Below are 13,511 nucleotides of genomic sequence, written 5' to 3'. Positions count from 1 at the left end.
AGCTTGTCAGGGTGGCCAACACAAACGATCAGATCACAAAGCTTCAGCTGGGTTTGCACTGCAGGCGGAAAACAAATCTCTTCCTTTACAACTGTCTCAGGCCCAAGATGTCTCAACTCAAGTTACTTAGCAGAGTATGTTTGAGGTTCCACACCAAGTTTGATAAGACCGAACAGGAAATGACCTGAATGATTAACTTCAACATGTACATTCCTTTCTAATCTGTCCTGTTGTTATAAAGTGAAAGTCCTCATTGTGCAGCAGAAGAACATTTTAATATAAATAGCTGTGGATCACTGAGAAAATAATTTTATGATAATATTATTTATACTGAGACTAAATTAGATGAGTATGTGAGTCTTTTTGGACGTTAATTGCTCAGCAAAACAATGCAAAATGGAAAACAGAGGAGCTACTCACAGCTGGAATAATGAAAACAGTTAGGGGACAGTGGTGATAAAGAAGATAACATTTTTATGGCAGCATATTCAATCCCAGTGAAAATAATTATCTTTTAGTTTTTTATGGGTTTTTTTTAATTGGAAAATGGCAATAACTCTCTAAAATCACAGCACCTGCCCTTGTTCATATCTGAGAGCAACTTCAGCATGATGTCTGGTCACCTGTCCTCTTATCAGTTTGAAATCTGTTTAAGCATGTCTTTTAACATTTTTGTACTGTTCTGTAAAGTAGCTCAATTTGGTCAAATATACTTCATGTGATATCAAAACAAAATTCTATAAAAGTGAACACTTGCAGTATCAACTGACGAAGAACGAAAAATAATTCCACTTATGATAATTATATTATCAACATCTGTTGATTGTTTTCAGGCTTTGAGTGATTAAAGTAAACGGATAGTTCTGATCAGGTAAGACATCACAACAAGCAGATCTGACTGCTTTTTTGACTACAACCGTCCCCTCAGGCAAAAAAAAAAAGAAGTTTTACATCATGCATCATAACAATTCACCTGGCTGTTGGACATCTGTGTGTGAAATCCTTCAGTTACTCCTATCTACCCGTCAGCCAAGTGTGATCTGACAGACATCATGTAGCATCATGTAACTCTGCACCGCTGACATCTACAAGCAAGGCTAAGGTGCAAAGCAGTTGGTGTGGAAAACATCCACTTAAGGCTATCACATTTCAGATCTAGTGTAACAGTTACATCATGTGCTTTGCATATTTGCAAATCGATCATCAAGGTTATTATGCTGGTAAAATTGATGCTTCCTGACATTTTGGGGTTATAAAGAGGGAAGGTAGGATACACAGTCATACATACATGCCAGTTGATCCATGCAGTTTGACAAGGAGTCAAGCTCTTTCAATATGTGTTCCAGATCAATGCAGGCAGCTGAGACATCTCGCACTGTGTCACTTCCTGTGTTCTCCATCTGAAAATGCATTACATAACAACAACATAAACTTTATCATATGCCAAACTAAAGAAACAGACAACTTGAAATACAACCATGTTTGCTATTGTAACACTCAAACTGGAAGTTGAACATAAATTAACCTCAGAACAAAAAAAAGTACCAGCCAAGTGTCTATGAATAAAACCACAGAACACAACTGTAACTTGTTTTATTTCAATGTTTATTCAATAAATCAAGTTAAATAGATTAGAACTATTTGCCTACAAAGAACACAACAATAGAATGCTTATATAAACACACAAACAGTCAAAGTAGCTGAGCAGTGATGTAAAAAACATCATTTCAAATGCATAGAGAGTTCATGGAAGTCCAAAACTTGCTCGGAAGAGTAAAATAAAGTTGTTACAATTGCAAAATTAGCTTGAACACAAACAATATGATTACAGTTTCCTATCTGGACTGTGTCAACAAACCGTCCTCTTGACTTTACTGCAGTAATGTTGTGAACTAAGAATCTCATCAAATGTGTGCTGCAGCAGAATCCCATCAGATGTGTGCTGCAGCAGAATCCCATCAGATGTGTGCTGCAGCAGAATCCCATCAGATGTGTGCTGCAGCAGAATCCCATCAGATGTGTGCTGCAGCAGAATCCCATCAGATGTGTGCTGCAGCAGTAGGATCAAGAACTTCGGCCTTCTCTGGCTGCTGTACTCCAAACACAGCAGCTCTGCATCTTCTATAGGCCTCTTCCAGTTTCTGCAGAGAAGACCCCAGCTCTGGACTGGTCCGGAGTGCCACCAAGTCATAAGCCATCCAGGTCACCTGAACTACAGGTGGGAAGAAAATTAAGATTTAAGCGCAGCTAATTGAACACTAGTGTTAAATAAAGTCAATTCAATGCTACAGTGCAACATGGATACAGACCTGATATATTCTCAACGTTTTCTATCATTGTCTCCAAATCCTTGTTTAACTCCAAAACGCCTTCGTTGTTGTCACGTGGGATCTCCGGGAGCGAAGCTGAGCCGGTCATCTAAATTAAAAACCGGTTTATACTTAAATTATTATTTTTCGTTTGGCAAATAGGAAGACGTAAAACTACCTTCAGCTTTCTGCCGCGTAGTTGTCATGGCAACAAAGTCTGGCGTTAGCTAACGTTAGCTTGCGGCGCTACTATCTGACGTAAGCTAAGTCGTTCTGAGCTAGTTGCTTGGTAACGTTACGGTGATTAAATTGAACGTATTTTCTTTTATGCTTTGTACAAATAAGATGGTTGTTGTTACACATTAGCGCAAGTTATAGCTTACACGAATTAAAAATGTGAGAAACTTACGATAGAAAGTCTTCCTTTCTTAGGATGTTAGGTCTCGCGATAGCTAGCTTGACCTGTAAAAAGAAAAAAGCGAGACTGCACTGCGCAGACTCAGTAGAAAAACGGCTGACTCATTCTGCACATTTTTTTTTTTTTTACATACAACAGCATTTTCCATCATAATAATGCTTATAATTAATATTATAATCATATAATATTATGATAATGATACACTTTGGCTGAACATCTTGATAAACAGAGATCGTTTTCAGTAAAACTACGCAGGAAAAAAATTAGCTGGTTAAAAAAAATTCAAAAGGCTTCATATTTTCAGACTCAAGCGAAGTCACATTTTCTTGTTATTTTTTCCCGACCAGGCTATCCTAGGAGCACTGGTGACACTGACAACAATAATATAGCAGGCCAGCAGAACTCCATCAGACCCAACCTGTCAGGCAATAAAAACCAGAAAGAGGTGAGTGGATCCAGGTTGGGCTTTATAGTTACATAGCCTTTCTTTAATACCACTTTGAATCTCTCTCACATGATAAATTCACGTCTACAGTTTAACTGGATGCATTGTATAACATTGTTATTATTTACAGTCTATGATTGGACTTAATAAAGCTATTTGTCATTTTTAAAATCAAACCTTGGACTTTATGCAAAAGGTTGGACAGGAATCATCTGCTACAGTGTTTAATACAAAAAATGTAAAGCGAGGTAAAGAGGTTGGTTAAGAAGGATTAGTCTATTAAAAGGACATTTTCATCATAATTGTAATACTTTATTTCTTTTCATTGTTGGAGAAACTCATTCATGTTCACAATGTGGCTGTCCATAGTATACAGAAGAAAGAATGATTTAAGTGTATATTCTTAAATGGCCAAGCAACAATATTATTCTCTGTTTCAGTACGCACCGTTATATTTCAAAATGTACGAATGACTAACTCCATTATTGTTAAAAAAAAACAACTTGAGTGGAAAATTATTTAATTGAGGGTGTAAAAAACCCCTGGGGGAACTGAATTAGCTGACAGCAGGAGAAAGAAAAAAAAGAAAGCAGGAACTGAATATTCACCTGAGAAAACAACCAATCGCACAGGCAAGGGGGCGTTTCCTGAGGAAACAGATAAAGCCGGTATGACAGGTGACATCTTGACATACAGCAAGGGCAAACAGACAAGAAAGGGTTGGAGAAGAGTAAATTAGAAGCAGGGAGACCATCATTTGGATCAGCAGCTAACATTCAAATACCTGAAGAGGTCTGAACAAGAAAGGACTTTCCTTGGTTGACAGAATCAAAAAAAGTTTGGCAGAGAAAGGAAGGACAACCAAAGGATTAAGAAGAGACATTCAAAGGTGAGAGGAAACCTTGACAATGTCTTCATTTGAGGCCCAGGGCCAGTCTCCTCCTAGGTGTGGCCCACAGTTCCCAAGCCTGGGCCAGGAGCCTCCCGAGCTCAGCATGTACAGCGACTGCTATTACCCTCCTCCCTCCCTGCCGAGTCCTCAGCGCACCACGCCGACCTCCTACGACCTGAGCGACTACACCACCTCCTCTCCAAACCCTTACCTCTGGTTCAATGGCTCTGGCCTCAACACATCACCGTACCTGGCCACCACCGGCCCGCCTGGCAACCCCGGCCCGCCCTTTGTCCCTCAGCACTACGGCATACAGAGGCCTTACCTAGGTCCTACTGGGTCCGGGGGTCCGGGAGGGGAGCTGAGCTGGTTCTCTCTGCCCTCACAAGAAGACTTGATGAAGCTGGTCAGGCCACCGTATTCCTACTCCGCTCTCATCGCCATGGCTATCCATGGAGCACCAGACAGGAGACTGACCTTGAGTCAGATTTACCAGTATGTCGCTGACAACTTCCCTTTCTATAATAAGAGTAAAGCAGGCTGGCAGAACTCCATCAGACACAACCTGTCGCTCAATGACTGCTTCAAAAAAGTACCAAGAGATGAGGATGATCCAGGTAAGATTTTTAAGTTAAAGTCTATTTTATATTGTTTTGTTCTATGATCTGTTTTAATACCTTGCACAAGCTAGTAGATATTTGGATTTAATTTTCATCTTTAGTTTAGGTGTTTGTTGTTGGTTTGAATGTTTTTTTACATAATAAATCGATATATTTGTTTTATATTTTAACTGGAACCTCGCCAATTCTATATTTTCTTTCTTTACAGGCAAGGGTAACTACTGGACACTTGACCCAAATTGTGAAAAGATGTTTGACAATGGAAACTTCCGCCGCAAAAGGAAGAGGAAGTCTGATTCTGTCCTTGCTGGTGATGGCGGTCCGGGGGCTCCAGAGTCAGGTGACAGCGAGAGGGGCAGCCCCAAACACTCTGCCTCCCTTAACATCTCCCCCACAGCGGACAGGATCCCCTCCCCTTCGCCGTCAGGTCCCGCACCTTGTCTAAGCAGCTTCTTATCTGAGATGTCTGGAGTGACAGCCGGGGCAGCTAATGAGGTGGGGGGTGATGGGTTGAGCCGGCCCCTGCAGATCAATCTTTCCCTCGACGGGCCTCATCGACCCCTCCAACCTGGAAGCTTCAGCAGCTACTCCTCCAACTCAGGTGGCCCAGAGTGGGTGCCACAAGTGCCAGGTACACCTGTGCTCTCCTCTTCGCCCACCCATTCTTCCCTAGGCTACACAAGCCCCATCCTCAGCCAGTACTCTGGCTCCAGTGGGCATTTCTACCCCACATTGGGCTCAACAGGAATCATCTATCATCGTGAGGGCACAGAGGTTTAATCAGACATTTGGGGGGGGAAGTTTGTTTTAAAAAATGACTTTTCACTTGTCCGGTCACTTTAGTTTTTGAGAGGCTCTGAAAGACACAAAACACACACACACACACACACACACACACACACACACACACACACACACACACACACACACACACTATGTTTGTGCTGACTGAGACAGTGGAGATCTCTATACCGTGTGACAGTCGAGTAAAAAGGCTTTGATTCCCACAGGAAACGCTGAGTCAGCAGCAATGGCCGACAAGTGTCACTCCCTTAACCCACAGTCAGTCACGCTATCAGATCATCAGTCAGCTTTTATTCTAAGTTAAGCTAGTCTCTATCAGATCTGACTCATTATTAACTGATCCCAGATCTGATCTGCTGACACCAGGTCATTCACACACAGCTCTCTGTGATTCTGTGATGCTATCAACTCTATAACGCTCAGACAGCACATTTAGACGAGTAGTTAAATTACACTACATCAAGGTGTGAAGCCTTTGTGCTGAAAGAAAGGACCAAACCTAAAGTGAAGACTTTCTTTGTAGAATTGAAACAAGCTATCTGCTGAATTTACAATCCGATACAGAAGTGGTACTTTGTAAATATGTCAACGTGATGTTTAATGTTAGATTTATATTGTGGGTTTGTTGGTATTTCTCTGTTATTGTACAAATGCTTTCCTAATGTATGGTGTAATCTGTTGTGTTTTTGATATGAATAAAATCTTATAGAATTCTACAGTTGAAGTTTCTATTATTTTTTTATGAAGAATAATTTATCTAAGCTTTGTGATTTCTCTTGAAGAGCCCACCCCTTTTAAAAAAAAACAAGGAAACTAACAAAGACAGTAAGCACCGACTGACAGAAAACAGTCCTGCCAGGAAAGCGATGACCAGTAGAGTAGAACCTGCATGTCGGTGAAACCTGATCTTTGTGTGATGGATAGTTAACTGAATCTTAACAGTGAAAATCCACATTCCCATGCTGCCCCTCTCCGCCACAGTTAACACTAAAATCCCTGTCTTGTCACCCCATCTATGCACAGGAACTGCTGACTGGGTGCAAGTGGAGAGGGACCAACTGTTAAAAGCTCTAAAAATGCTGAAGCATGACCTGAACTAAATAAACAAAAACCCCTCAACACTTTTCATGACAGGTTGATTTTTAAAAAGTGCAATGAAAGTGTGATTTTCAATGTTTTTTTTTAAATTATCAAAAAAGTTCTACAACCTCAAAACACCTTCAAGTGAATGAAAGCAAAACAAGAACATACTGTACAATAAATGTAAAGTATGTGTGAAGTTTTATTGGCTTATTCACATAAAAACAGGTCCAAACTTAACATTTTTAGTTTTCTACATTCTGACCCTGCCATTCTTAAAAAAATAATAATAATAAGGGGAAGAAATCCTTGGGAGCACCGATAGCCCAGCAGCTTTGTAGCGTGCCCCTGTAGACCTCGCCGTAGAGGCCGTGTGTTCGCTATGCTGCATGTCATCGCCCTCTCTCTCCTCCCAACATTTCCTTTCCCTCTTCAACTGTCCTATCTATTAAAGGCTAAAAGGCCCCAAAAACATGGTTAAAAATAAAGGGGGAGAGAAGAAATACTTAAAGCAACATGTTGAGCAATGAAGAAAATGTAGTATAAATATGAAGACTACAAAACAGTACTCTAAAGTTTGATAGTAAAGGGTGATTAAAACATGTAAAGTCAAATGTGGAGTAAGAATTTCAGCTCGTACAATTGATAATATGTTACTCTTATTAACGTTTCTACACACAGCAGTTTAAATGCATTCACTAATGTTATAATAAAGATTATAATACGACCTGGAACACAAGTGTATGAGTCCATTGATGCTGCACTGTAGTTAATATTAGGGCTTAATTTTAAAATTTCAAAACTATTTGCCATTTAAAAGTAACTTTTTTTCTACATTTATTAGTTTCATAACCAAAGATGGTTGGCTCTCATAAACGGAAATTTCCAAATATTAACCTTGGTTTTATTCCTTTTCCAAGCTGCCCTGTAAATGTGTAATTTGAATAAATATTAAGTCTTTGATCGGTGTCAGCCTTAGGCCTTTATTTACCCTGAAACACAGGCAGCATGACAGTCATTTACACTAAACACAAGACAGAAAGAAACACACACTGAGAGAGAGAGAGAGAGAGAGAGAGAGAGAGAGAGAGAGAGTACACGCTTAAGTGGAATTTAACAATCTGGCACAATTGACAAAGTGTATTAGTGGTTGGAGGTTAACAGGTCACCCTGTTAAAATTTGCATAACTGATTTTAAAACAAGTGTTGAGGTTGCATTCAGATCACACAGTCCTGCTTTTTGTTTTAATACATATCTGATTTAACTGTGTGGAATGTCCTGCCTCACATTGCGCCATAAACCTCAGCACTCTTTCTGGGAATTATGACTCTGCCAAACTCGTATGCAAATAGATCATCCTTTCCTGCAGATATTACAGGACGGATCAGGAGCTTCTTAAAGAAAGAGAGAGAGAGAGAGAGAGAGAAAGAAAGAAAGAAGCGGGAGATAAGCAGAGAAAAGAGGAGACAAAGGAGAAAAGCACTGTAAATATGGGAGGTATCGCTGTCCCAACATGTCACACTGCTTTCCCAAATGGTCTTGCCAACTTTAAGTACTTTAAGCTGCCAGTTGTGTTTATTTTTTTCCTCCATATCTTGTTCAAGCTGACAGGTGAAAGATGTGGCATCAAGGAACAGGGGTGGCCCTCTGCCTCGTCGATCCAGCGCGCCCATCTCTTCTCTGCCAACAGAAACATTATAGGGCTTTTGTCTCAGAGACTTCATTAACAGCAGACGTCTCACCTTCTGCTATCTTCTTTAGACAGTTTCAAATCGATGCAAATTTTGCAGCCGTTAATCACACCACTGATGGGAATGACAGGGTCAGAGGGGAAAAAGGTGCTCCTCCAGATGGAGTGTTCCAGATAAGAAACGGCATTTATAACCCATCTGTTTTATTCTATTTCCCAGTAGAACCTTGTATTAAAACTCTCCTCTCTTTCTTTAACTCGTAGTGCATCCATTTTCAAAATAAAGCCATGCTGTATCTGAGCCCAAGCTATTCTACTTGTATCAGGGAACACCGTAGTTACTGTAAGCTGTGGACCTTCCTCGCCTCGGGCACTAGAAATTATTGCTTAACAGAGTGATGCGATTAAAATCTATAAATCCTCATCTCCACCTGCCGCCTGGCTCGTGGCAGTCATCCACACACCTGTCGATCTAACGGAACGCACTCACACACTAATGTTTAGACGTGCATGTGTGTACGCGTTTTGTGAGGCGCAGGGCTTACAGTGTGTGTGTGTGTGTGTGTGTGTGTGTGTGTGTGGTGTTTATAATATAAACTCAGACAGAGACGATTATACCTGAGCTGTCATGCATGAGAGGGTTTTTGTGAGTTTAAAAAAACAAAACTGTCCTGATTCTACCAGTGCAAAGAAGATATCACACATCTTTCACAAAGACTGAAATGTTGTAAATCTGTTCAGGCTTAGTGAGGAGATGCACGACTTCACTTTTGATAAATGCTACCTGAACAATAAGCTAACTGTCCTGGTACCAAATCAACCCAAAACACACACCTAGTCACAGACAGGCACACACACACACACTCTGTATTTACTAAAACAGTCTTGTCCTATCAAGGCTGTTTAGTAAACGGCAGCAGAGAACGTCAAGCCTGGAGCCATGTCGTCATGCCCAGTGCTTCAGCTCTTCATTACCAGCTTGCTGTTATGTGTAAACACCCACACACACTCCAGACACACGCATACAGGTGATGAAAGGAGTCATGTACCGTGCCCTTGAGTCTGGAAGTCATTGAACAATCTTTGCTTTTCTTGTGCTCTTTAGAGGTCAATGGAAAACACTTGAATTTGTTACATTTCTCTCTTTGATTTTATCCCAGCGCTATTTGCAGACGCTGACTGAAAATGAAATGCTCTTACTTTGAAAATTCTCACATTTTCAACAGGAAAGTTGTGCTATAGAAAAAAATATGAAAACATTATAACTCCATGTTATTAATACTCAGACAAGCGTCAAATTGTAATCTCCAGTGTCCAGCATGCTTAGTCCATGGAAGAAGTCCCAGTTTGCCCAGTCAATCCCACTCAAGTTCTGGATGTATAAAAAGGAAGCAGGTCCTCTTGTGAAATAGAGAATCCCAGTGACTCAGACCCCAGAGAGAAAGGCAGTGAGTGATCTCTCCTGCCTAAACACAGCTTATATACACGATTTGGCCAAAAGTGAAGTTTAAAGACAAACAGAGAGTGCAGTGAGACGGTGTGTATATATCAATCATTTCTATTTCACCCTAAAATATTTTCCATGTCAACATGAAGTAAACATGGCGATGTGAACAGGGCTTTGCAGTGAGGGAGGGAGTAGGGGGAAGAAGGGGGGATAACGTGTATACATCTCAGTGATTATCTGATGAACTGAGGGGGGGGGGGGGGGGTCCGGATTGGCACTTTGTGGTTCCCCACTCTCTCCTCCCGCCATTTGTCTCTCCATAGCTGTCCTAGTGAAGGCAAAAGGGCCATAAAGATAAAATATATAAATCATAAATCTAAATTTGTAAAAACTAATGACTCATTGACATTAAAAAACACATATATAATATACATCAATGCCTCTGTATTTGTAATAATGTTGTTGCTCTCAAAACCTTTAATCCAGCACTACCATAAAATTAAAATGTTCATTTGTCCAATGCTCTGCAAGATTTAAAGTGATGACACTGAACTTTGAAATTAGTGCTAAATCAGAAAATGTTAGCATTCTAATATGCTAAAATGTGCATGCTAAACATACCAATCATGCAAAAAAAATGCAACATTTTCAATGTTAACACAAAGATAACCATTGATCATTTGCTCACTATAGCTTCTGAGTTGCTTTTATGGCTGTAGGCCATAAGTAAGTCATACTTCATCAAGTATCTACTTGTGATCGAAAATAATGTGCAGGTGAAAACATCCTTTAAACACAAAAATTATGTTTCTGAAAAAGCAAAAAAAATAAGGTTTTAATTACTCATTTGCATTCCTAACTAAGGAGTTCAATATCAAATGGTCACATCAAGTTCTCAATAACACTCCTTCAGAAGGAAAAGGAGAAAAGATACAGTATGTAGTTCAAAGTAAGAGTGTGTTCTCTTTGTTTTATATTTAGGTACCTGAGTTATTGCCTCTGATAATATCCTGTGGCTCTTCAGCGTTACCTGCTGGCTTCTCTGATAAAGGCACAGAGAGAATATTATAAAACAAGTGGCATTTTTATTGTTCTCAGACAGCTTGATCTAACATCATTCCTCCTGGATAAAAAAAGGGTTAACATTATTGCCTGAGTATAAAACCCAGCTGATTATATTTAGGTCTTCTAGATATAAGCTAAATTGCACAGACTTTATGAGTCTGTATTGAAGCATGCACAGTAAGAACTGTGTCTGCATAAAGGAGTGTGCACTAATCCACTCCATGTCACATAAAAAAGAGTCACATTTATTTCCATTAACCAGCTCTGAAACAGAGAGATCCTCACTGTGTCAATTTAGATGATGAATTGTTCCTCAGAAAACCAACGGAGAGAGAAAAAGAAAAACAAACATGGCTCTTTTTCCAGTCTGCAAATACGGCCATTAACCTTCAGACATGGACTCTCCTCTCCTGCAATTTCCCCTGAGGCAGATGCATCAAAAGAGCGGACCTGACAGAAAGTTGTCTTTCTTAAAAAATGTCACATGTCATCCTTACAGGAAGGTGTTGCAGAGGCACTGATGTCCGTACTGTAACCTCATTCGCACTGTTAGGCTGTGAGGTTTTTTAACTGGCTTCTTTTAGGTGAATGAGTGTGTTTACATGGACTTGGGTATCCCAGTTATGAGCCTTATCCTGGTTTTGATCATATTAGGGATATGGTGTTTACATGCACACAGAGAAACCTGGTTATTCATATCCCTGTATAAATGATAAATATCCAGAATTCTGATTACTGCATCTTATTTGCACAGACACATGACTTGCTCCACTGTAGGTTATATTTAATTCTTCATTATAAAGAAACAAAACTCAGTTTCTTTGTCGCTCCAGAATAGGACGCTCTCATTGCTGCCTCCATGTTTGTTTTGTCGGATACGCTGGGGCCACGTCTGCCCAGGTAGCCAGCAGCTGTCAGAAACCAGGGTGAGGCGTATACATGCCACAGTATCCTGTTTTCTTTCAGAGGTCTCTAGTTAGAAAAATCGTGTTTTTCAGCACCGAGATAAGGGCTTTCAGCAAACGTAATATGTTTACATGCACTAACACAAAAATTGAATTAAAAAAAAAAACTATCAGAACCGGGAGACTCAAGTCCAATGATAAAGATGGTGCCCATTACATGTTTGAGTGGCAATTTCCATTTGGACAGACTTTGAGATAACTCAGTGATCCATGTGAAGTACAAACAAAGACACTATATTAACCCTTTTAAAGTTATTTTAAGGCTTTACAATTTCCCTGATAACTAATATAAATGCAGTGCACACTGAGATTGAATTGGCACAAACTGGGGCTGCACAGGGAAATTAAAGGACTTGAACCATAGTGTGAAGGCTCATTAGATCCTTTTTAAACTACTGACTTTGAATTGTTAAAACCTACACTCAGTACACCAGAAGTTATCTAAGGTTGTATTTCTTTTATGTGACTTAATGCAAACCATAAAGAGAACCTGCAGAGTTCCTGCCAACAAATCTGCAAGATGTACAAGGTGTCAGAAAGAATACATCTCACCCCAGACGACATCACTTTTAATCATAAAGTCTCCACTTTGATATCGTCAAAGCAAGAAGGTTAACTCTGATGGATTATATGTCACACCTACAGTGAGGCAATAACAGTGTCTTAACATTACTGTTGGCCCTGCATGCCGAAACATCAGACAGGCACGTCTTCCAAACCCTCATGACCTGCTTGTTGTGACACACTGCACTGACTTCCATGACAAAAATAGAGGTTCCTGATGGTTATATATTATCTGGGATTAGTGTGGCTTGGAAGAAAAACATATAGTCTTTGATGCTTTAACATGATAAGCTAACTAAATATTTAAAAGCTGCACTAAGTATGAGGCATAATGGTTTTCTTTTTGTGTGATAAAATGTGTTTTGGATGAAAGTACTGCTGAGTATCATGCTGGTGTTAAACAGTTAACATCTGCCTATAGTTTGGTTCATTTGGCAGAAGAACAGTTTTTTTTTTATCATCAGCAGCTGCAGATCCACAGTATTATATACTATTATATACTGTGGATCTGGATTATGTCCCTCATGTCATGAAAATCTAAAAGGCTCAGGAGGAGTACTGTCACACTGTTCTGCATATGATATTGAGCCTGTCAATTATATACACTGTTTTATGTGAGCGTGTGTGTTGTATAATATATATATATAGAATATATGATTCATTTACCGACAAAGATTCTCTAAAGGGATTTTTTTATCTAACGTTCTGAAAAAGGAAAAAAAGCTCAGAAGATTCAGTTAACCCAGATGTGAAAAAGAATCTTCTTGAGTGTTTCTAAGAGTGTGTTGTGCATTTTAAAGAAGTGGAGGACGTTAGGATCCATCAGCTTCAAAGCCTGAGCTCACAGAAGCACCTCTTAACATATTAAAGTAAATCAGTGTTTAATACTTGTATTGCTTTCTTGCCACTTTAAGTTAATAACATCCAGATTGGTTCTGACATACAGGGGCAGGTATTAAAAGGAAATAGTCCAGTTAACTATCACTGAAAGAAGCGTTCAAGTTCACACTTATTGAATCATTTTAGCAGCAGAGATAGACATGGAGTGTATGGATATGGAGTGCTGCATTAACTTTACGGCTTGTGTCGACCTTTGGCATTATTAACTCAACATTAGTGTCACTTCATCAGTAGAGCTCCTCTCTATCAGACTGCAGGTCTGTTAATGAAGATACAAAATCCACTTACCATCTTTTAAAGCCCATTTTTCA

At 39.7% G+C, this 13,511-nt stretch overlaps 2 protein-coding genes across 2 annotated transcripts; one reads left to right on the top strand and one right to left on the bottom strand.

Annotated features, from left to right (window-relative positions):
* Positions 1–1,584: 1,584 nt before the first annotated feature.
* Positions 1,585–2,800, bottom strand: syce3 (synaptonemal complex central element protein 3). Its single transcript, XM_020629663.3, has 3 exons — positions 2,719–2,800; positions 2,310–2,418; positions 1,585–2,212 (listed from the first exon to the last, which is right to left on the bottom strand). The coding sequence occupies exons 2-3, from the start codon at positions 2,416–2,418 to the stop codon at positions 2,040–2,042; spliced, it is 282 nt and encodes a 93-aa protein (XP_020485319.2). The 5' UTR covers positions 2,719–2,800; the 3' UTR covers positions 1,585–2,039.
* Positions 2,801–3,863: 1,063 nt separating this feature from the next.
* Positions 3,864–6,204, top strand: foxi3b (forkhead box I3b). Its single transcript, XM_020629645.3, has 2 exons — positions 3,864–4,681; positions 4,893–6,204. The coding sequence occupies exons 1-2, from the start codon at positions 4,081–4,083 to the stop codon at positions 5,462–5,464; spliced, it is 1,173 nt and encodes a 390-aa protein (XP_020485301.1). The 5' UTR covers positions 3,864–4,080; the 3' UTR covers positions 5,465–6,204.
* The last annotated feature ends 7,307 nt before the right edge of the window (positions 6,205–13,511 follow it).

Source organism: Labrus bergylta, chromosome 9, assembly GCF_963930695.1.
Source record: "Labrus bergylta chromosome 9, fLabBer1.1, whole genome shotgun sequence".
NCBI classification, from domain to species: domain Eukaryota; kingdom Metazoa; phylum Chordata; class Actinopteri; order Labriformes; family Labridae; genus Labrus; species Labrus bergylta.
Note: the sequence above shows the minus strand (reverse complement) of the source record. Positions and strands in the feature narration are given on the sequence as shown.

Excerpts from the sequence above, each read along its gene's own strand:
- syce3 (XM_020629663.3), bottom strand. The coding sequence starts at position 2,418 with ATGACCGGCTCAGCTTCGCTCCCGGAGATCCCACGTGACAACAACGAA. Across the intron at positions 2,213-2,309 it reads AAACGTTGAGAATATATCAG|TTCAGGTGACCTGGATGGCT; the intron begins GTCTGTATCCAT and ends TCCCACCTGTAG.
- foxi3b (XM_020629645.3), top strand. The coding sequence starts at position 4,081 with ATGTCTTCATTTGAGGCCCAGGGCCAGTCTCCTCCTAGGTGTGGCCCA. Across the intron at positions 4,682-4,892 it reads AAGAGATGAGGATGATCCAG|GCAAGGGTAACTACTGGACA; the intron begins GTAAGATTTTTA and ends CTTTCTTTACAG.